The 24,874-nt window shown below is 38.8% G+C and overlaps 1 protein-coding gene and 1 long non-coding RNA gene across 3 annotated transcripts in view; one reads left to right on the top strand and one right to left on the bottom strand.

Moving 5' to 3' along the window:
• The first annotated feature begins 784 nt into the window (after window positions 1-784).
• Window positions 785-24,874, top strand: LOC309497015 (uncharacterized protein). Of its 2 annotated transcripts, XM_082167261.1 has the most exons (3): window positions 785-855; window positions 1,601-1,735; window positions 23,161-24,874. In XM_082167261.1, exons 2-3 carry the CDS (start codon window positions 1,651-1,653, stop codon window positions 24,354-24,356), a joined length of 1,281 nt encoding a protein of 426 aa, XP_082023387.1. In that variant the 5' UTR covers window positions 785-855; window positions 1,601-1,650; the 3' UTR covers window positions 24,357-24,874. The 2 variants fall into 2 exon arrangements, with proteins under 2 accessions (XP_082023387.1, XP_082023388.1); XM_082167262.1 differs by lacking the exon at window positions 785-855 and having other exon boundaries at window positions 892-1,735.
• LOC309497075 overlaps window positions 16,938-24,874 on the bottom strand; it is a 77,508-nt gene continuing 69,571 nt past the window's right edge. The window contains exon 3 of the long non-coding RNA XR_014205354.1: window positions 16,938-18,304. This is a non-coding gene — a long non-coding RNA (uncharacterized lncRNA). The remainder of the gene's footprint in view (window positions 18,305-24,874) is intronic.

Genomic DNA, 24,874 nt, shown 5'->3' with positions numbered 1-24,874 from the left:
ACTTTAATCAATTAAGTATTTATTTTATTATAAACAAAATTGCTTATATAAAAGAAAATTATTTCTGAAATTAATAAGGTCAAAGAAAGACCATAACATACTTATAGAAGACAGATTTGTTACTCTTCACTATGTATCTGCTATTCCATAGAGGGAAATTATGAGGAATAAAATTATGTTTGTAAATCAATTTCCAGTGAATCTGAGACGTTTAGTCATATTTCAGCACAAATTCCATACCGCAGATTATATTAAATAATGAAATGTAAATCAGATATTATTGTCTTTTAAAATAAATTATTTTAACCATAGTTTTCCACTCAGACAGTCAAAATCAATTGTTTTAAACCCATCATCAGTGTAATTCTTTACAGTCACAGACATTTTAATATAATGCACTTATATTCTGTGGAGAAACTGAGAATGAACAAGACGGATATATTCATCATAAGGATCCAGTTATAGAAATTAAACGGTAGATATTTCTCTGCAACCACAAACTTAATTTTTAATCACAAATTCTAAATGAGTTTGAAATACTCAAAAAGTTATTTCCAATCCTTGTAATATGAATATCAAGATACTTGACTTTGTTCATGATCGAGAACATCACAAAAACTCAGTATTTGGTACAATTATATTAAGTAATAAGTCAGAAGCTGTTGAAAAAAACATATCAGTGGTATTGAAAGCTTTGGGAATCTGTGATTTTTCCTTTGAATCAATCCTTTATCTTATCATTTGAATGTGTTTTCTGTATGTACATTTCTATTTCGTGTGAAAAGGACTTTTATTTTGGTGGCATGATGTCATAAGGCTGCGCCGCTCCTGCATCTGTGATTCTGCTGAAGAAAGGTTTGTGTTTTTATCATTTAATGTGTTTAAATCAATTCAACCCATCAGTACAATTTTATAGAGAACTTTGAAATGAAATAATTATTTTTGAATGAAACATTATAATGTGTCTAATAACAGTAATGAACATAGTTTTTACAGGACTGCCAACTCTCTTGCATTCAGCCTGAGACTCAGGCATTTCACACTGTTCTCATGCCACACACACATATTCTCACACAGTATTTATTGTCTTCCATACTATGGAAATCAAAGGGGCCCACAACTGTGTGGTTACCGGCATTCTTCAAAACATCTTCTGTTTAGCAGAGGAAAGAAATTCACACAGGCTTGGAACAACTTGAGAGAGTAAATAATGACAGTTTTCACTTTTGGGTGAACTATTCCTTTAATTTTAACCTTTAATAATAATAGTATCAGCTGACAGGCTCCCTGTACGTTTACAGATTTAGTTGAGAGATTTTGTCCTTGAGAAAGATTAGCATGAAGCTACTCTACCTGATATTTATCACGATGAATTGATATTGAATATTGAATCGCAATCGAATCACAAGCTTATGAATTCATGACATTTTTGTCAAGCATTAATAAAAACAGTACCAGTTATTGTAACATGTTGTCACTAAAATTGATTGGAATTCTGTTTAGTTACCAAATGTTGTGACAATCACAACACAGTTATTGTGATGCAAGGTCTTTATGTTTTTTTTTTTTTCTTTCTGTTAACTATTCTCCAAACACACAGAAAAACTCCTGGTGAAGCGACTGAGATCCACGTGACACACTATTATAAAGATGGCGTTTATTAAAGAGGAGAGTGAAGATGTGAAGATTGAAGAAACATTCAGAGTCAAACATGAAGAAACTGAGGAACAAACAGGTTAGTTTCATTCTCAAAGTCTTTCTTCAGTCATTCTGCATCATGCGTCTCTTTAATGGATTTATTACATGCAACTGGTGTCACAAATTAAATTAGAAATAACAATAAAGAAAGCAAACTCTATGGATTAAAGTTTGATTTGGTTTGCTAGAGCCTATAATAGCCTAAAATAACCTTTATATATCGTATTTTCTGGCTAGTTTACTTTAGTTTTTTTTATAATACACCATACTTTCACCCAAACTGAATAATTAAAAACATAAATATAAATATTTTTGATTCTTAATTTTCTCTTCTGACATATTCCAGTTCTTGTTAAAACACACTAGACATGCTTATTCTGTGAATTCTGAGCACTTTTTGTGGGAAATCATATTTATTTTGTCCATCAAAATTCTGCTTTCACTTTAATGGGCGTCAAACCCCCGCTTCACCACTGATTCACTTCACTGCAGTTAATGAAAGTGCAGGTAGGCAGACGCCGATTGACCATGTACTCGCTCAATTGCGACTATAATGACTTATAACCAGAGCCATAGAGAGAAAGAGTTGCGACACTCTTTGATGTCGCCGCTATGGCTGTCACGTGGTTCATGTAAGCCCCAATAGTTCTAAAACATACGCTGGCTGTCATGTTATTCTATGGGACAGACAGCAGCGACTGCATTATTGAATGGTAATATGAAATAAAACACACACCCAAGTACTTTTTCAGCTGGTATTGCATTTTTTTAATGCCAGTTTTGCATTTGGAGAGGCAGGGTGACAACGAAAATACTGCATTATTTAGAAGTTTTAGGTTATATTTTTGGAGGGAAAAGCTTAGTGTCCATGTTCGCATGGGTAATAGCACTGGCTGTAGCGGCTCCAACTTAACTTTGGCATATCATTAATCTGATAATAAACGTCTCATGATTTAGCACAACTGGCCTGTATTAGGCTATTGATTCTCATGATTTTGATATAAATTCCGATCCAGCCATTAGCCTACCTTCGTGATCACGCAGAGGTTTGCCGTGACGGTCCGTTCTGAAGTCACAGAAGCTAGCTCATTTCTTCTGATGAAAGAGACCACCCCAGAACCACAAATGTAAAACATGATCATGTTAAGACTAAGAATATAATTTTATGATTAAGCCATACACATTATCAAAACTTTAACAGATTAAAAACAAATTTACGCTTTATGTTTGGATTTATAAGTAGGCTAAGTGTAGAGTGAAGATTTTTCTAAGAGTAAGGGTATAGCTGTAACTCAAAGTAACTTAAGCAATTAACTAATAAATCATTTAAACGTCTGTTACAATACAGCACTTGTGACATAAATTAAGCATGGCTGATACAAATGAAGGTTTTCAAATAAATTTTTTTTTTTATTAAACAATGACAAACAACAAAAATGCGTGCTTGTGTGAGTGAACAAGAAAAATGCAAATATAGTTCTATTGTGGCACTACATGATATAAAACCCTCCAAGCCATGAATATGCCTCTGCCTGACATCAGGACCATTCAGAGGAGGATGCAGCATGTTAAACTGGAGCCAGGAGTGTTGCGGGAGGTGTTTGATATGCTGAGGCTGAAGGCAGATGCAAACATGGAGTTTCAAATTATTAAAAGTATTTAACTTTCTGAGAGGGAGTCTGAAATGATGAATATTAAAACTATTTAAAGAAACAGCTGTTGAAAACAAGGGCAACAAAAACAGATTTTTCAAAAATAAAAATGAAGAGCCCACTTTGCCAGGGGGAGGTGAGTGATCCAGCGATCAGACTGCCAGGGGCCATATGGATCTAATAGAGCAACTCAGAACAGAAAAGGAGAGAAAATAGGGTGAAGTGAGGGTGTTACACAACAAAACAATACATGAAATAAAATAAAAATAGTCCCCTTATGTCAGGAGAAAGACATTTATTTATCAAACATTTTAAGTTGTACAACTATTTACAAAAAATAAAAATTACTATTTACAGAACTCTAGAGCATCCCAGAACCTAACCATTTAAAAATCAATACAAAAAAACAACAACAAGGGTTCCTTTGTGAAAGGGACATCCTCTGTCTCATCTGCTTTCCTGGGCCCTATACAGCAGTAAGAATGGGGACAATGGTCAATAAGGGGAGAGAATACAGTTAAAAGCAGACTCAAAAGAGGACTTAGTAAGTAGCGCTATATACCTGGGACAACCCAGTCAACAACATATTCGAAACATCACAAACATACTGTACCATGTGTCATTACTACAACAGCAATCATTATAACAGGCTAAGCGACCTCAAAACATCATGAAGAGCAAGAGAGGAGGATCCTGGTTTGATCATATACTCTGACCTCTTACCTAATCCAAGTCAGAGGGACATTAGTGGTTGGGGAGAAGTTGTCACCCGCTCTCTGTGATTTTCAATGATGTCTGAGTTCTGATGGCTATTGGTAACACCTGACATTTTAATAGATCAGTGGTCATACCATGGTTGGATGTGCAGCATTTGGATGCTCTAATCAATCCAATAAGGGATTCCATATGTATGGCTTCCCTAAGGACATAGAGCGAAGGAAGAGGTGGATGGCAATGGTTAAAAGACAAAACCTGTGTGTGACACAAGACAACAACAACAGCAGAAAACTGTGTCATGTAAGTAATGTTCACAGAGGTGACATGACAATTTAAAGGGCATCATATTTCCGAGTGCAGAAAATTATTACTCTTCAATAACATTTAAAGTGTGCAGTTGAAACTGATTTTTTAAGCCTACCTACAGGTACACTTTGAAGATGACCAATTTATTGCCAACAAATCAGGAGGAAATTTGAGGTTGAGGCCAGATGCTGTGCCAACAGTATTTATACATCGGCCTAAGCCGAAAAGGAGGAAAGCCATGTCAAGAAGAATGCCTCCAGCTGTTAATGTCAGGAATAATGACCACACCTATTATGATACATCAAACATTGGTATGAAATATGCAGCTAACAATGTTTCCCATGTTATATAATTCAAGAATAGACTACACTCATAATGCACCCTTCAGATTAGTACATACAGCTTCAAAACAGTTCAGGGATTTTCCAGAAGATTCATACACCACATATAGATAATCTACAGATTTCTTCATACTTTACCATTGGCAATATATTCATTTAGATTAATGTCACTATAGGAGTGTAGTGTACCCTTAAATGACAATAGGTGCAAATCTGAAGGCAGCATATACATATAACATCAATAATACCTTGTTATTGTTACAGAGATTGAGGGAGAAATTGAAGCAGAGATCCAAGGGAATGAAAGGGACATAACAGACAGAGAGAGAGAAACCAATGTCAACATACTTACAGGGGCCAGTCAGTCAGAGGTCAGCATTGAAGAGGCCAGTTTGCCAGGGTCAGGTGCTCCAGGGAAAAGGAGGAAAGCCACAGCAAGGAGTATTCCTCAAGCTGTTAATGGCAGAAATAATGACCACACCTATGGCACATTAAACATCGGTATGATATACGCAGCTAACAATGTTTCCCATGTTATATAATTTAAGGATAGACTACACTGATAATGCAACCTTCAGATTACATACAGCTTCAAAACAGTAGATGATCTACAGATCTTTTCAAACTTTACCAGTGGCAATAGATTAACTTAAATGATGTCACTATAGGAGTGTAGTGTACCCTTAAATGACAATAGGTGCAAATAGGGATGGGACAGTATGAAAATGTTATATCATAATTATTGTGACCAAAAATATCAATATCATGATTATTGTGACCAAAAATATCATGATTATCAATATCACGGTTTTGTTGTAACGACATGAAAGTGTAAAAAGAGTTCATGCTCACACTGAAAACATTTCAGCAAGTTTTTTTTATTTAAAAATCAACAAACAACTAATAAAACAAGCAAATATGCACTTAATTTAAAGAAATATTAAATTCTGTGGCATTTCCTTCCTTATGACCGTCGTCAATAGCAACGCATTATAGTTTGATAATATTGCTGCAATTATTCTTGTCTGGATGATTGTTTTGTACGCTGTACAAAATGGATAAATTGTACTTCAACAGTGATGTGTGCGTGCCAGTTCAGGAAGTTGCAGGGACAGAAACAGTGACATTCCAGTTTAAGTTTCAAGGGAGTAAATCTTGTTTATGCCATTAAGAAAAGGAAAATCTGTCAAATATAAAAAAAAATTTAAAGAAATTTTCATTTAAAAACAGAACTCATTAATCAGTGTATTATGTAACCATTAAAGATTAATCCAGTCCGCTCTGGAAGGTGACTATCATCCATTTATAATCACGTGTAACAACACAGAATAATTGTAATTTGACCATCGGGTGCGGATACTTAAATCAGAGAAAATTATTAGGGTGGGTCGGGTGAATGATTTGCGGATCGGGTGACGTTGGAGCTCATCCGCTTAAAGCAGTCAGACTCTGCCAGGCTTTAACGGCTAACGTGGCGAAAACTGCTAACGTGGCTTATCAAGTTAATGCATACTTTATTTGTGCGTGACATGAGAGTACAGTTCATGCTTAGCTTACCAGGTTGTTCATCAAAGCCAAAATGTGCCCAGATGTAGGCTTTTAAAGTAGTTGGAGCATTTTTATCACTCTCACTCGCGTCTCCCTTCCCTCTGCCATTGTATGCTACTGCAAGAAAGCACGTACGTGTCAAATGACGTCAGAAAAGTCATCTGCATCGCAATGCATCATAAAAACTATTCATTTCGACACCCCTATTCAACAATGGGTGATGGTTTTATCATGGTTAATAGTGAAACTGGTAATTGTCCCATCCCTAGGTGCAAATCTGAAGGCAGCATATACATATGACAGCAAGAATACCTTATTATTGTTACAGAGATTGAGGGAGAAATTGAGGTGGAGATCCAAGGGAATGAAAGGGACATAACAGACAGAGAGAGAGAAACCAATGTCAACATACTTACAGGGGCCAGTCAGTCAGAGGTCAGCATTGAAGAGGCCAGTTTGCCAGGGTCAGGTGCTCCAGGGTCCAGACTGCCAAGGGTCAGTTATGATCGGGCTCACATGGAGGATCTAATGAGGCAACTGAGAATGGAGAGATTACTCAGAAGGAGAGCAGAGAGGGCTCTGGTAAAACAGAAACGGATTAATTTGGCATTAAAAACAAAACAAAATTTGATCAATCAAAAGTTTAAAACGATCTTCAACACAGACCAAATTAGAGCACTTGGGCATTCAAAAAAACAGGGAATAAGGTGGGGGAAAGAAACTGTGAAAAAAGCAATCAGAATTAGGTTCTGCTGTGGCACTACAGGATATAAAACCCTCCAAGGCATGAATATGCCTCTGCCTGACATCAGGACCATTCAGAGGAGGATGCAGCATGTTAAACTGGAGCCAGGAGTGTTGCGGGAGGTGTTTGATATGCTGAGGCTGAAGGCAGACGGCATGAACGAAATGGAGAAGAAATGTGTGCTCACCCTGGATGAAATGACCATCACCCCTAGCGTTGAGCTGCATCTGGGAACAGGGAGGCTGTTTGGGAACACAACATTACCTGGCCACAAAGGCCAGGCCACTCATGCCTTAGTGTTCATGCTGGCTGGTGCAACCACACGGTGGAAACAGGTTGTGGCTTACCATTACAGCGGTAATTCTACTGATGGCGCAGTGTACAAGCCCATAATACTCAGCATCTTGGAAGCAGCGGCGTCAATAGGGCTTCATGTGGTAAACATCACCACTGACATGGGGAGCCCCAATAGGGCAATGTGGAAGTCTTTTGGGGTGACCTATACCAAGCCGTGGATAGTACATCCTGTGGAGCCACACCAGCGCCTCTACTTCATGCCTGACGTGCCACACGTGGTAAAGAACTTGAAGAGTGCCTTAGTCAATGGTCACGTCATCACCATACCACAAGATGTGGTGGACAAGGAGAAGCTGCCGTCCAGTCAGGTGTCTGTTGGCCCTCTGAAAGATCTGGTATCGTACCAAGAGGGCATGGCCCTAAAGCTGGCACCCAAGTTGTCTAGAGGTATCCTGGAGCCTAGCCATTTTGAAAAGATGAAGGTCAGTTCAGCAATGCATGTGTTTAGCAAGTCAACTAGTGCTGCTCTAAGGTATATGGTGGCAGAGGAGCATAGACCAAAATCCTACCTTACCACTTCATGGTTTTTGGAGAAGGTGGACCACTGGTTTGACCTCATGTCATCACGCAATGCTGTTACTGCCCTAAGTCATTTTAAGATGGAGGAGTATAATAAGGCCATCAGCTTCCTCCGCGACTCCATTCATCTGTTTCGGGGCCTGAAGATCGGTCCCAAGGGCAGCTGGAAACCAGTTCAGACAGGACTGGTGATGGCCACAACCACAATCCTGGAGGTCCAACATGACATGTTGAGTAAAGGGCACAAATTTGTGCTCACAAGCCGCTTCACCCAGGATTGCCTGGAAAACACGTTTTCATCCATTCGTGTGAGGAACTCTGTCCCAACACCTGTAGAGTTCCAATATGCACTGCGCGCTGTCACCGTGGGCCAGTTCCTATCACCAGTACATACTGGCAGTTATCTGGAGGATGGTTCGGACCACTTGGCCGACTTCCTGGACACGCAGAATAGCAGCTGCTGTCCTCCTGATGTTCTAAGAGTGGAGCAGCTGGTGGACCTGACAACACCACCTGACATCACCAAAACAGAGTCCTGTGTGCTATACCACCTGGCTGGATACATTGTGAAAAGAGTCATCAGCTTCTCACTTTGTGACAAATGTCAGTGTACACTAGTACAAAATGTCATCAGTGGTGAAAATGAAAGCGCTGTTCTGCTGGAATTGAAAGAATTTAAAAGGGGTGCACTTTACCGTCCATCTGAGGAAGTTTTTACTCTCATTCAGAACGTGGAGCAGCTGTTCCGAGTGAAGACGAGTGACTCCCTCATGGAGTCTTCAAATGCAGTGGCACAACTGGAACAGGAGGCCATGTTACTGGACAGCAACCTTCCCTCATGCCATGACCTGAAGAAAAAAATCATCTCCACATACATCAGGCTGAGGTTAAGGATTGCATCAAAGTGGATCAGGGCTGAGAGGAAGGAAAAATATAAAGGTTATCTTGGCAGCAAGAGTCAGAGTAAGAAAGCAAAGAAGACCAAACAGATTTCTTCACCGAAGGTCATAACAACTAGGCAACTGCCAAGTACCTTACTCGTTGCCATGGATGTAATTGGCATGTCCATTCCCAGTCCACCATCAGCAGCCTCCAACCTCCTATTCTTTCAGCAGTCATCACCTGCAGCCGTTGCCAGTACCAGTCACCAGCAGCAGCAGCCTCCACTTATTTCAACAGCTGCCGCCAGCTGTCACTCCGACAAGCAGCAGCAGCAGCAACCAGCACCAACTGCTAGCAGCAGACATAATTAGCCACCATCGCCAGCTGCCGTTCACCTCCAACAGGAGCCGCTGTCACCATCGTCAGCTACCACCACCACAGCAGCCTTTGTTAACATGAGGCTGAAAAAAAGTGTTTATTTTGTTAAAAAAATTCTTGTTTTAATTTTTTTTTTTTTTTTTTGAATGCATGACCATGTTTTAGGCTCATTCTATATTCACTGCTGTAGAGTAGGCTGTCTAGTAGTCTACTGTTTGTTATAAGACTACTAATAATTTTAAAGAACAATCATTAAACTATTGGATATTACAATAAAAAGTTTCCTCACAGTAAATGAGTAACGTTATCTGAGACGGGCTCTGATACAAATTATGTACAGCCAACAGGTCACATAAATAATGAAAAGTTAGTAACGTTATATCCCAAAAATTCAACCAAATCAAAGTTGCTATAAAGGTGGTAGCGATTCATTACCGAACTGTTACTGTCACAGCTGACGAAGTCAAGCTAGCTAACTTGCTAGCAGGAAGTGCTTGAAAATTGGTTGAAACAACCAACATAAAATATAAATAAACTACGCTACAAACTACAAATGAAGACCAGTATAAGCATCACAAAGAGCATGTGATACATAACGTTAGGCAGTTGACAATTCAAAAGAGATATTTCAGAAACGTTACCTCTGGAACAAGTCGACCTGCAGCATTCACCACTCAAACTCAGTCAACATCACGTCACATAATGAAAAGTTAAATCCTAAAAAAATAAAAAAATAAAATCAAAGTTGCTATAAAGGTGGTATAAAGGTGGTAGCGATTCATTACCGAACTCTTAACTGTTACTGTCACAGCTGACGAAGTTGCGCTAGCTAACTAGTTAGCATGCAGTGCTTGAAAATTGGTTGAAACAACCAAGATAAAATATAAATAATTACGCTGTGCATATACAAATAAAGACCAGTATAAGCATCGCAAAGGGCCTCTGATACAATTTAGACAGTTGACAATTCAAAAGAGGTCGATATTTCAGCAACTTTACCTCTGGAACAACTCGACGCGGAGCAATGTAAGTGAATGGGGTCCAACGGCCAAATGACAGTGTTTAGAACTATTCCGATCTTCAAATCCCGGAAGTAGGCGGTTACGAGCGCCGCCATTGATTACAACGAAGGTCTATGGAAGTGTCGCAACTCTTTTCTCTATATGGCTCTGCTTATAACTATGAAGAAATAATCTTTGGGTCAAATAAAGTATCAGAAGCAAGTAATCATATGGTTTTATAGAACAACACTGTTAAAATACATAATATAATATCCATAATATAGACAATCAACTTTTGTACATTATGTATTATTACAAATGACTCCAGAGGGTGCTACCAGCCTGGTGCATTATCCATGCATGCAAATGATAACAGTTTATGTGGAGACCCACGCAACCTACACGCATGTATACAGTATGTGGTTTTAAAATACAAATGGTTTTAATACAACATACAGCCTTTCATTCCTGCCGCTCTCACAATGCGTTTGAAAAAATATATATATAAAGAACACCAGGTTTGTTGTGCCTTGTAGACATATTACATGTAGGGCTGCATAAAATAATAAAAACAATGATATTTTTTACTTTACAGAACACTTTAATATTGGAGGGGAGAAAAGCAGGCGGCCTACAACTATAAATCATTAGAGAGGAACACTTCAGTACACTACACTAGAAAAAAATAAATGGATTATCATGTTACTTCAAATTTTTTTCATTCGTTATGACCTTATGAAATGAGATTGGAGTAAAAACATGGAGCCTAATGTTTGGCGCATTTTGCTTTCAAATGGCCATTTACTGAAGCTATCAAGCTGCTCATCACTATGAAACATTATTGTTAACACATTATAAACATCTACATTTGAGCAGATATCCAAGAACACAATAATTAACAGTAAACACTGGTCTAAACATTATAATATTCATCATGTTAGTGTAAACACTCATACTAGCTTTTATATCATGCTGTGTTTTATTATATTATAGAGCATAAAAACATCCTTGTGTCGTATATTTATTTAGCATTTAAAGGTTGCTTACCTGTCTATGGTTCATATTTCAACATGTTTCTGTCGATTTCATACATTTTAGTCTGGCACCAGTTCAACTAGTACAATGTGAAGTTTATGCAACAATAAAACACTAATTAATATAAGTGAGAATAAATTTCTTACCTTAAAAATCTTATCTTCAATAACGTTCTTCTTCTGAGGCAGTGTTGTTTTTGGCAGCCCTTTTAGTTTTAGTCTTAGTCTTTTGGACGAAAATGCTTTTTAGTTTGTCACATTTTAGTCACTTATAAACTTGATAGTTTTAGTCAAGTTTTAGTCGACGAAAACACAAAAAGGTTTTAGTCGACGAAAACGCAAAAAGGTTTTAGTCAAGTTTTAGTCAATTTTAGTAAAAAAAAGAAAAAAAAAGTAGTCTTTAACAAATTAATTTAGGTTAAAAAGTATTGGAAATGGGCTTAGGTTTGACAGGTTGTAGCAAGTGTTGCAATTCATAAAACAACAGTTAAAGGCAGGGTTGGTAAAAAATGTATAAAAAAACTTTCTTCCAAATTTGTTTAAACTTTATATATATATATCAATGCATAATTAAAATCTAAGTACTCTGAAAAAGAAAGTATAAAAATCGAGTGTCTGTAGACCTCTCACGACTGTTTTAAAGACAGCTCATTATTTCCATTCACTCCACCCCCTCCTTTCTGGGCTCCTTCCAAAGCCACGCCCCCAAAACACATGAACGTGCGACTCCGACAGCTGAGCTGAAGACGCATTGTTTACCTGAGACGAGCGGAGAGGAAGGAGCGCAGTGCATGCAGTGACATCATGTCAGAATCACATGTAATAAAAAAGTTGAACTTTATCATTATGAATATAAACAAATAAGATGTATTTTAGTACTCACTATCAAGCTAGCATATTGATATTGGTAAAGTTTAAAATATATATTTTTTGATTCGCTAACGAGCTAGTTATCTATAAGGCAAAGCTAAAAATGCATGATACACGTTTTTCCATTACCATCATTTACACTGTGATGAAGATGAATTTCGTGTAAGATTCATAACATATATGGTGTTCTGCATGTAAGAGTTTCCATGATGAAAGCATTGTTGACTCTGATGAGGACTACACTCCAGAGACAAGTACCGCATCGTCGGTGCGAGGAACACAAAATAATAACACACACATACAACAAAGTGTGTACGACACACACAGATACAAGATAAAGACATCAGTAAACATAGGTAGAGAATATAAAAACAAAACAAAGGCGAAAAAAACGTGCAGGTAAACTTCCAGGTGAACATGGTAAAAGAGTTAGACAGAGGGTAAATATAGTTCTAAGAAAAGATCCTAGATGCGGAGTAAACTTAGGCCTACTATCTGTTAAACATGTATTTAGTTATCTAAAGCAAAATTATGCACAATTCAACACTATAGCTATCATCTTGAGCTAGACCAATAGATTATACTACGATAGATTATAGATTATCTCTACTACAGCTCGCTAAGTAATGTTATGTTAGCTAGCCTATATTACGCAGCTACGTGTGCTAATGACACATGCTTCATGAAAAAATAAACAAAAAAATATGTATGATCAAAATACAAAAAGAAAGATTTACCTGTCCAGCAGAAATAAAGCCATCGAGGAGTCACTTTTCAGCCCCTTGAGGTCCCTCAGTTCTCGCCATCGCTGGAAAGCCACGCCGATATTAACTCGCGTTTTATTTCTTTGTTTATCCAAAGACTTTTTGTTCAATGCCTTTTCTTGTACTGTTACTGTCTTCCTTTTTTTGCCTGGTTTGCCTTCACTAACTGCATAGGCCGGTACTGTGAATTTTGCTTGCTCTTTCTCTGCCATTGTTTTGGTATTCCTAGGTGCCTCTTGAATTCCTCAAATCAAACGGGTACGCGCAAGTGGGCAGGTTCTGTGTGGCAAATGGGTGGTTGCCATGGTTGCGAGAGAGTGACAGCCGCCTAAGCCAATCCTATGTTTCGTCCCGAATGGAAATAATGAGCTGTGTTTAATACAGATTAAACAGTCTAGAGTCAATCAATTTTTATACTCTTTTTATCAGAGTTCTTACATTTTAATTATGCATTGATATATATATAAAGTTTAAACAAATTTGGAAGAAAGTTTTTAATACATTTTTTACCTACCCTGCCTTTAACCTTAAAACCTTTGCATAATAAACTAGACTTTCTCATTGATGGAGATGCAGTGCTGCCAAGCTGTAGGCTACTTCATTGTCGCATTGGGCAGAAACCTTTTATCCCCATATTTCAAGTTATATTTTTTCCATGAATTGATGCTCTTCTAAAATTTCAGCACATTGGCTATTTTCACCAGTAATCACAGTAATAAAGGAATGGTTTACACAGTTTAAACAGCAAAAAACTTTGAGCTACTACAACATTACACACAGATAAAGTGGTAACAGTGGAATCACTGTTTTACTCCAAAAAAAAAAAGCCAGGAATAAAAACATTCTTACTTTGGCAATTGTGGCTTTATTATATAATTAGTTAAATAATAATTTATGTTATAATCTAAGTTATATAATAATTATATATTACTTTGTACCAATTAGCCCACTAAACTAATGCTCGGACACACTCGGTCTCTCTCGCGCGCAGACACACTCGGTCTCTCTCGCGCACTTTCGGTCTCTCTCGCGCACTGTCGCTCGCTCGCGCAGTTCGTTTCGCTTTTGTCCAGTCCGGCGCCTCATATCGAAGATGTGTGGCGAGTGACTAGCCGCAGCCGCAGGTGTGTTGTTGTTGTGTGGAATCTGATGCGCGGCATGGCGGCAGCAGGGTGGTGGGCGTAGGCCTACCCAAAACAAGGATAGGAAGCGGCAGCATTGCTGATACTTTTTTTTTTAGCTCAAAACAGACAGATTTTACGCAAATTAGGCAGAAATGACATGCATTGTGAACGTCAGACTTATAATCATTTTCGTTCCGTCTCGTCTCGTCAACGAAAACTCGAAAACGTCTCGTCATGTTTTAGTCACCTTAGAGCCATTTTTAGCTAGTCATCGTCGCGTTATCGTCATAAAAAAAAGGTGCGTCAACGAAATCATTTCGTTATCGTCATCGTTGACGAAAACAACATTGTTCTGAGGTAAATCCAAGGTAAACTCACAGTGTGAAAAGCAGAGGAATGATGAAGTTTGATGCTTAATTTTGAGGAGATGGGGCGTTTACAGGATTGTGTTCCTTCACGTGGACGATTAGCTTGTGAATCGTTGTGCGCGCGTGGGTGTGGTCACATTTGAGATAATGAGCAGACGCTTGAGAAACTGTTCCTCTCGTTGTTTTCATACGATTTACTTAAACAGAGGATATTTGTTTTTATTTTGAATTAGATGATTTAAAATTCACTTAAATGTTTATAAAGATATATTGCTCATGTCTGTATGACAAGTATTCACAGAGTTTTGTTTCAGTTTATAGACGTGCTCCAGAAAAAAAATTCACGGAGACGGAGAGGCAGAAAGTACACCCTGTTTATTTTCTTCATTTTACAAAAGCACAATGTTTTGTTTTGATTGTAAGTGGACACATACAAAAGTAGACCTTTTACAGTCATATTTATTTGATCTGTATGACCATAAGGGAGTATTTTAAGTCTACATTTACATTTACATTTACATTTATTCATTTAGCTGACGCTTTTATACAAAGCGACTTACAATTGCTATATATGTCAGAGGTCGCACGCCTCTGGAGCAACTAGGGGTTAAGTGTCTTGCTCAGGGACACATTGGTGTCTCACAGTGGATTCGAACCCGGGTCTCTCACACCAAAGGCATGTGTCTTATCCATTGCGCCACCACCACCCCTTTGTGCCACCCCTTTGTACCACCACCACCATTGTGCATAATGATGAACAACACTGTTAATCCAACTAAACAACTAAGTCTATTACGTGAAGAAAATCCAGCAAAACATGATTAATTAATCTGCTTATCTCGCTGGTCGTCCTGTATGACCTTTGGAAATGTTTAATGTTAACAGTAACTAGAAAATATTGTCTACAATTGGAACAGAATCCGTTATGTTCTAGTGAATTCATCATAACATGCTGTAAAATAAAAAAGTTAAGTGTGGGGTGGACAGGGCAAGCTTGCTTCCTCTCTGCCTTCCCACATAATGCGCTGCGCAGGTGTGGCACTGTTTCTTTCTGCCACAACAATAACCCAGGCCAGGATAGTTAGCCAGATTCATCCATGGCCATTATTTTATTGAGCGCTTGCTCATCAACTTTAGCACTGAGCTCATCCCTCTCCAGTCTACTACATTCTCTATCATGGATGACGCGATCCCACACAATATCCTGCCCACCCCATAGTCACCATCATCTGCACTGAATCCATCATATTCCCGGACTTACCTGCCCCACTGGTGTCTCATAGCTTCTCAATTCTGTCCTCGCCGCTGATCCCCACCAGCTCATTGGCTCCCCTGGCTACACCTTCTCCACCTCGAACTGTCAGCACTTCGGATCCACCTTGGCTCTGCGCTCCCTCAGCGCCGCCGTGGTCTGCCATCACTAAGGCTCCACCAGGCTCCCTCATCCCTCCAGCTCCACCTTGGTCTCTCGTCACCCTGGTTTCGCTGCGGACTTATGGGCCTCCGGCTGCGCCTCAATCCTTCACCCCTCCAGTTTCACTGGGATCCACCTTCCCTCCGGTTCCACCACGGTCCTTGCTCCCACCGGTGTCGCCCCATTCTGCCAGGCCCCCGCCTCCACCTTGGTCTCGCGAGCCGACGATATCACCTCGGCCCTCCAAGCCTGCGATGTCCCAGTAGGATGTTTAGACTCAGACTCAGACTCAGACCTTGGCTCCTCTGTCCACCAGTTCCGCTTTGGCATTCCTCTCTGTCTCCTGTCCATCTTCAGCCTCTCCTCATCCTCCTCCAAAACCCCCTCCCTCCCGCCACAGTTGGACTTTTACATTCGGCACGAGGTCGTGTATCACGGGAGGGGGGAGTACTGTCAGGATTATGTTGTGTCTTGTGTTAACTTCATTTCTGTGTGTTGGTTTCATGTGCTTCAGGGTACGTTTACACGACAACGATATGCCTAAAACAAAGTTTTTCCTTTGAGTTTTCCTCGTACAGACGACACCATTGTCAAAACGATCCCCATTCACATGGATCCACGAAAACTACTACAAACGCTTTATTCTGCTGCCAGACAATTAGATGGCAATGAAACACTACAGACTGAACACGTAATACACACGTGCATGACGTCATCGTCTTTAGAGATTCGCATTTTGTTGTTTATACGGAGACCGGTCTAAACTTCCACTTTGAAACCAGTTTTCAAAAGTTTGCATTTTCAGGCACCCAAAACACAGTTCTTTAGTTTTTCTTTAGTTTAGTTTTTACTTTTTCTTTAGTTTTTCCTTCTGTCCCATCTGACACAGCTTGGTTTCAAAGCTGCTGACAGTTCTAGTCTCAAGCATTGAGAAAGCTGTTGCACATGTGAGATCCCCACAGACCTACTGCTAGGGATGGGACGATTACCGGTTTCACTATAAACCACGATAAAATGTACTGACGGTTAGTAATATCGTTTAAAATTTAATTATCATTAAAACCGTGTTTGATTATCGCGATTTTAGATCCTGTTCAGCCAGCAACAGTCTGACACAGGCGCAGCGCGCAATGTTGTTGTTTTTTATTCAAGAAAGAATTGCGGAAGGCAGTGACCGTGCTCGGGACATAGACAGTATAAGATTTTTCTTAGATCGGGAGATTTTTCAGCCTTTTAAGAGAACCAATTCTGAGGTGTGGTCATATTTTGGCTTTAACAAAAGTCCTGAGGGAAACTTAATCGAGGATGGTCACCCTGTCAGCAGAACATGCACAAGAAAAAGTCGCTTCAATAGGGATCTGCCGAGTCTTGTGTGACCATTACCCACTGTTGTATAGCGAACGCAAGGCAAGTTAACTTTGACCTCAATACCAAAACTACGTCTGGGAAATGATTGGGCATAAAATGTTGTTTTAAGTTGAACTATTTTATATCAATCACTTGAAATAAATGTGAAGCTTCCGCAAAGAAAAGTTTGCAGCAAGTAGCTTTGAGCCAAAGACGAACGAACAAGTTCAAACAAGACTATTAAGAGTGACATTTAAGGGATAATAATTTATAACGTTATTCATTATACACTTATTACACCGATTTTTTTTTTTACCACATAATTATGGGGACATTGAATTGAGATTAATGTTTTAAATCTTACCCGTTTATAAATCCATTATGTACAGCTTACAAAACAATCGTTCAGACAAGTTGATCACAACAATATTATCAAACTCTGTAAACAATAAATCAACTCTGATTTAATTTTCAATAGCAGTACAATTAAAAACGGAGACGCAAGATGGCAAAGTTGTATTTGAATGAAACGAGAGTGTCCATTGTGATAAGTTACATGGTGTAACGTCTGTCAGAGAGTTTGAAGTCTGCCCAGATGAAGAATAGAAGACAGTGCAAATGAACTAGTAGTTCCACAAGACTTTTATATATGTTTTCTCTCAGTTAAGCACACTCTTCACATACATGTCGAAGAGTGAATGTTAAAAGGGAAAAGAAAACACTCTAAAACACGCTACAAATCAAAGTGGAAGTAAACATATAATAAAACAACGGTCAGCAGTAGAGCGGTCATCTTCCTCTTTGCGCGAGCAATCTCACTCTCACTGTGCGTGCGCGCTCACATAAAAACAGCATACATACAATAACGTACGCCATAGAAGAAGTTATCTTAAAGGCACATCAACATTCATGTCATGAACACTACTTAACACTAGGTGGCCGTTACAATGGATGTGCGCGGTGTTATACTGCGTTGCTATTGACGACCGTCATTATAAGGAAGGAAATGCCACAGAATAGAATCTTGCTTTAAAAAGTGCATAGAGCTGCTTGTTTTATTTGTTGTTTGTTGATTTTCAAATATAAAACTTGTTGAAATGTCTTCAGTGTGAGCATCAACTCTTTTTGAACACTTTCATCTCGTTTTAACAAAACCGTGATAATATTGATAATCGCGATAATTTTGGTCACTATAATCGTGATATTAAATTTTCACACCGTCCCATCCCTACCTACTGCCTTACCTCATTGATCTGGTTCTGGCATTCCACTGTGTCGATTGAACCCCTCATTTAATCGGGCATACTCTTTCCCCATTTCGTCTTCATTCTGCTTGCAGGTGCTTATCTTTGCAGGATCTATCTTTGCAGGGAATGCTTCCCTGATGCAAGTACACAGGTCTTGGACGTGTTGTCTGTACACTGCATTTTAGGCATCCGTCCAGTCAACATTGCTTCTTCTCAAGTCTGTTGTTGGGAAATAGGAGAAGCTCTGCAGAAAACTTGTCACCTGACTTTCTGAGGTCAGAGAGATGAATCATTGCTTCTTTCAGGTCCATTTCGGACCATGGTCAAAACACCAGCATAGCTCCTGCTGATCCTGAGACCTCCACCATTGGCATCTGGAATATGGGTTTCTGCTCATCTGGCTCTTCATCCTAATGTTTTTCATCTTAATGTTTCTCATCATCGTCCTCCTTTGGCAATCTTGGTGAACGAGGCTCGAGTAGATTTTTCCTTAGGTTTTTCTTAAGAAACTCTGAGGCCCCCTGGGACTAGACATAATTTGGCGGTGATCCTGAAACTCTTGGAGGTGACTGTGCACTGGGGCAGGAGTCGAAATTGTGGTACACCTTCACACACTGCAATGTTGCATGGGGACATGGAGAACACTTAGCAGTATCTGTTGTCTTTTTCAGACAATGTGGGAGCTTTTCCCTGTACATTTTCTTTCGCATTCTTCTGCTTCTTCTAACCACGTTTAATAGGGGTGTAACGATTCGTTTTAACAACGATTCGATTCGATTCACGATTCATGGTTGTCGATACAATTCAAGGACGATATTGGTTCATTTAGATCGATCCGAAACGATTCAGTGACTTGAAATCGATTCAGTGACTTTTTAGCCAAAAATTCTTGTAAGTGAATCAGGTATCAATTAATTATGGATATAAACAAACAAGTAAAACACAAATTAATGTCAAATGCATTCACATTTTATTTTAATAGGTAGGACTGAACGATTATGACAAAAATGATAATTGTTGATTATTCCCTTGAAATTGTAATTGTGATTTAATAATTACGATTATCACAACATTGAATGATGTTTTGAATAGTTTGGCTATGGGACCCACATTTCCCCATGGTCATCAAGCCGCGACCCACCTTTTTAGGAATTATATAAGCCTATTATAATACATTTGTTTACACAAAAATTGTTGACACACAAGTTCTGTCCCCCTTTACTTAACAAAAAAATAATTAAGAATATGACAAATACTGATAGACAGTAGGCACTGCAAGGTTAAGCTATTAAATAGCAGTCCCAAACTAGTTTTTGTTAAAGGTGCCCTAGAATGGATTATTTTATTATTTTATAATGTTTCCTAGTGTGCCCTTATAATGTTAGTATGTTTTTTAGATCACACACTGCATAATTATAATTTGTTATAATTTAGAAATAAAAGGCATATTTCCTAGCCTGATTTTATCCTTTGATTTGAACACTCAGTTTGAAGGGGCGTGTCTGCTGTGAGACTTCAGTGTAAACGCCCTCTGCTGTGATTGGCTGACATGCTTGCATAAGAAATATCTGGCATTAAATGTAGAGCTATCAGGAAAACTTTTACTATTACAGCTTTTATACGTTTTTACTATTACAGCTATCGGGATTAATAAATCGTGAGAAGTTTTTTTAAGTATTTAGATCTATTCCCGTCACATAAAAGGTTGCAGTGAGCATTGAGCAGATGACAGTCTGTTGATTGCGTGAATGAAGATCTTATCACTGCAACGCGATTTACTGATGCATAAATAGTGTTGAACGACTTTGAGAGAAAGATTATCTGTCTGAATTTGAACAATTACACATCAGAAATTCACATAACCCACTGGTTCTCCAGAGGCTCGGATGAAGGAGCTAAAAAATATATGTTTGTGTTCATTTGTACATCCAAACACTGAGCAACTGCCATGCTTCGTTCGCTCGTTTGCAAGCCACGATGTCTCTCGAGTAAAAAAACAATATCGCGCTGGATCTAAATAACACAGTGTAAATTACCGTTAGTAAAATCACTACTTACCGCTTGCGGGAATATAACGTTAGTTGAAATTGCCCCCTTCGTCAGTATGAGACGCCGAGAGAAGCCTGGCTGCTTGATATTGTTCCAGGTTAGAAAAAAAGTCCGCGGTGAAATGGGCAGAGCAACTAACAACTTCGAATTAAACTGTAGCGGTATCCGATTATATATAGATAGATTATAGATAGATCTGCCATTTTCCCTGTGATCCTCCTCCTGCTTGTTTCTTCACCTGCAGAACTTCTGATGATTCGGCTGTGCAGTTTCGCCTGGCACTGAGCATGGGCTAGCATATGCAAATTTTTGGAGGCGTACATATTAATGATCCCAACTGTTGCGTCACAGTTGGTGTTATGTGGAGATTCGCCTGTTTTTCAGGGGTGTTTTTCAAAAACGAGATTTAAATAAGAAAGAGAAAACTATGGTGTTTGAGACTCACTGTATGTCATGTCCATGTACTGAACTCTTGTTATTTAACTATGCCAAGATAAATTCAATTTCACATTCTAGGGCACCTTTAATACAATCTTGGTATGAGCCACCACAGTCATATAAAAATATACAAAATAACCAGTAAGTGGCATTTTGTTATGGAAACAAACAACAATTAGGCTACCATGGTGATACACAATACTTAGAAGCACTGGTAAAGAAACATGGAAACTGCTCCTGATAAATAGCAACACACATGGCGTACCAATAACGTAATTTATTGGTATTTTACTTTTATTTCTTAACTTACTAATTTACGACGTTGCATTCTCGTATGACTTTAGTGAAGTGATACAGCGCGCTCCGCCGCATTTGCGCGTGCAGTTGAAGAGTGCGCGCTCCTGCAGTATAGGGACGTCCCGCGTGACGTCACGCCATTTGGAGCAGCCATCTTGACGGAATAGAAAATGCTAAACCGCTGGTAATAATACAGCTCGTCGCGAAATATTCATCTATTTACCAACCTTTGCGGAGATGATTGAAAAATCCTTCCCCGCTGGCGTCCAAATCAAAGAGTTGCTGACCCATCCGGACTCGTGATACCGATAGCCTGCTAAGCTTTTGTATGCTTTTAATGAAGCTCCGGTGTAGCGTGATGGGAAGTGAATAAGGTAGCTGTAAATGTCACCGAACTCAATGTCAGGAAGTTTTTCTACACATTTAATGCCTGTAAAAAGAACTCGTGGTGCTTCATATGGATCTATGATTCCTAATTATTTTATCTTCCTCTTGTATATTTCTTTTTATGATGACATGACGTGAAGAGTTAGCTGACGGCCGCTGCGCTAATAATAGATAGTGGCCAGTGACCGCGACGCTGAAGTGTGTGAGAACAAATGAATAACATCAGTGCAAACCACGAACATTTATTTATTTGGATTAAATATTTAAATATTAAATTTTAATCATTCTGTGCCATTTTTCAATGTCAGTCTTTTCACTATTTACATGTTTATGCCCAAAATGCTATAATATTCAAAGTAGTTGACTGTCGTTCTCCTCTACCCTGTGTACATTATTGATTAAATAGCCTAACGTTAGCCTATTTAAAATCGTTACAGGCACCTCGCGAGCATTCATTCGTTCAACTATTTTAAAAGACTGGAATGAACACCAGCACACACAAGCAATCTTTTTATAGTCAATTTAATAAAAAAATTTAACAACAGGTATGAAATGTCAGAAAGAGAAAAAAAACTTAATGGGAAGACGAGCATAGGACTGCTGCAGCTTAGTGGATAAATATATTTAGCCTATTTATTATTAAGATTGCACAGTTGGAAAGAAAATATATTTATAGGAACATTTCAGCAGGCTCAAGATAATTATACAGTGACCATTATTCATTATTTTAATCAATTCGCAGCCATAAAACGTGATAATCCGCATTCTCATGTATGTGCGCTTGTGCAATAGTATTCCGTCAAAATGGCTGACACGCGGCTAGGGGTCACGTGACTGGGAGATCCCTATAGCGTCTGAGAGGACAGGAAAATCTGTTTTTCTGAGGTGAGAGACTTTGCGCCTCTTGTTGTCTTTCAGCTGCTGCTGGCGCGTCACGCATGGCGACGACGACACAGATAGGCAGACTGAATCGAGTCACGTTTAACGCCTTTATCATTAAATGTGCAAAAAAATAAAAAAAACATCCAAATAAAGTCTAACGTGTTTAAATCCAATGCGCTATTTCCTAGTATCGATACAATCGATTCATTACCTTTTAAAACGATATTAGATCGATACATGTCGTCCGGAAGGCCAACTTGCCGAGCACAGATCGATCCAGTTGGATCGTAGGAATATAAATCGATACATCGATGTAGTTGATGAATCGTTACACCCCTAACGTTTAATGCTTTTTTGTATATCTGAAATTCATATTTTGTCAGTCTTTCTTCTTTTTACTTTTCAATTTCTCTTCATGCTTTTCCATACTTTCTTTAACCTTATTTAACATGGTCACACTCAGTGTACCCTTTGCTGGAAAACCATAATTTTCTTGCCAATCTAGTACTCCAGCTATTGCTCTATTTCCATGTTTTCTTTTCATTTACTGGTAAATGGGACTATCCAAGTCCTCTGCAGTAGGAAACGTCTGCTTGCCATTTCCAGACCCCATACTTTAACCTGAGTTTTTACCCATTTAGATTTTTCATTTATGCTTTACACAGTGGTCGTCACCTCTGTGTTAAACCTTTTTCATTTGTTTAGTGGGTATAGAATAAATCATACATGTTGTTGGATTTGATGTTTTACATGTCTAAATGGTGTTAACTTGTTTTTGTTGTTTTTTCACCCTAGACTTGATGGAGCTGAAACAGGAGAGTCAAGAAGTGAATGAAATGGAAGAGAAAAATCTGTATGAGAAATGTCATGATTTCATGACTGGGGAGAAATCTATTTGTTACTCACAGACTCAAAAAACAGGAACTAATAACCTTCAGATTAGAGTTCACACTGAAGAGAGCCCTTTTACCTGCCAACAGTGTGGAAAGAGTTTCAATCGAAAAGAAAGCCTTAAAATCCACTTGAAAATCCATACTGGAGAGAAACCGTTCATATGCCCTCAGTGTGGAAAGAGATTTACACAGAAGAAAACCCTTAATGGCCATTTAAGAGTTCACACTGGAGAGAAGCCTCACACCTGCCAACAGTGTGGAAAGAGCTTCTCACTACAAGGAAATCTTAAAATTCACATGAGAGTTCACACCGGAGAGAAGCCATTCATATGCTCTCAGTGTGAAAAGAGTTTTAAACGGAAAAGAGACCTTAATGCCCACATAAGAAATCACACTGGAGAGAAGCCTTACACCTGCCTACAGTGTGGGAAGAGCTTCACACGAAAAGAAAGTTTTGAGGCTCACATGAGTGTTCACACCGGAGATAAACCATTCATATGCCCTCAGTGTGGAAAGAGTTTTAAACAGAAAAGAGACCTTAATGTCCACATGAGAAATCACACTGGAGAGAAGCCTTACACCTGCCAACAGTGTGGGAAGAGCTTCACACGAAAAGAAAGTTTTAAGACTCACATGACAATTCACAAGGGAGAGAAGCTGTTTGTTTGTGATCAGTGTGGAAAGAGTTTCAGATATAAAGAAAGCCTTAATCATCACATGAAGATTCACTCAGGAGAGAACTGCTTTACATGTCATCAGTGCGAAAGGAGTTTCACAGACAGGAATCACCTTAAGAATCATGTAAAAATTCACACCGTAGTGAAGCCTTACATATGCCATCAGTGTGGAAAGAGTTTAACAAACAAAGCAAACCTTGAGGATCACATGAGAATTCACACTGGAGAGAAGCCTTTCACTTGTCCACAGTGTGGAAAGAGCTTCACGGTTAAAGGAAACCTTAAGATTCACATGAGAGTTCACACTGGAGAGAAGCCTTACAAGTGTCTTCAGTGTGAGAAGAGTTTTACATATCACACAGACCTAAAACGGCATTTGAAAACTCATTCTGAAAAGAAAATGCCGCTTTCCTCAGTGTGACATATCACGACCCTATGGTTTGTGTTTTGTTATATTTCTGTTGTCTTGTGTGTCTCTTTCTAGGAACGTCATTTGATTGGTTCCTGCAGACTGATCGATACTATGTCCTGATTGGTGCACAGAACTTTAGAAAGCACGTCATCACTTCTTCTACAGAGAGATCTTGTGTTTTGAGCAGACAGAGTTATTGATTGTATCGTGCAGAGTTTGAATGTTTTAAGAGTATTAGAGACTGTGAGTATTGCTTGTTTGTTTGAATTGAATATTGTTTGTATCTGAGGAACTTTGTTGCCATATTTGACCCCTTTCCCTGTTTTCTGACACTGATTTTGGATTGCCCTTTCAATTTCGTTTGGTTGGTTGTAAATATATTGTAAATATTGTGTATTTGGGAAAGTAAAGAGTCTGACGCCACTTTTGTTTATTGTAAAGAGGTTTAAAAAGAAAGTTTATTTTGTCCCAGCCAGTTCCTGAAGCAAAAGTCCCAAATTAAGACAATAAATAATCATTGTACCAAA

Source organism: Leuciscus leuciscus (genome assembly GCF_965113295.1).
Source record: "Leuciscus leuciscus genome assembly, chromosome: 4".
Classification (NCBI taxonomy): domain Eukaryota; kingdom Metazoa; phylum Chordata; class Actinopteri; order Cypriniformes; family Leuciscidae; genus Leuciscus; species Leuciscus leuciscus.
Note: the sequence above shows the minus strand (reverse complement) of the source record. Positions and strands in the feature narration are given on the sequence as shown.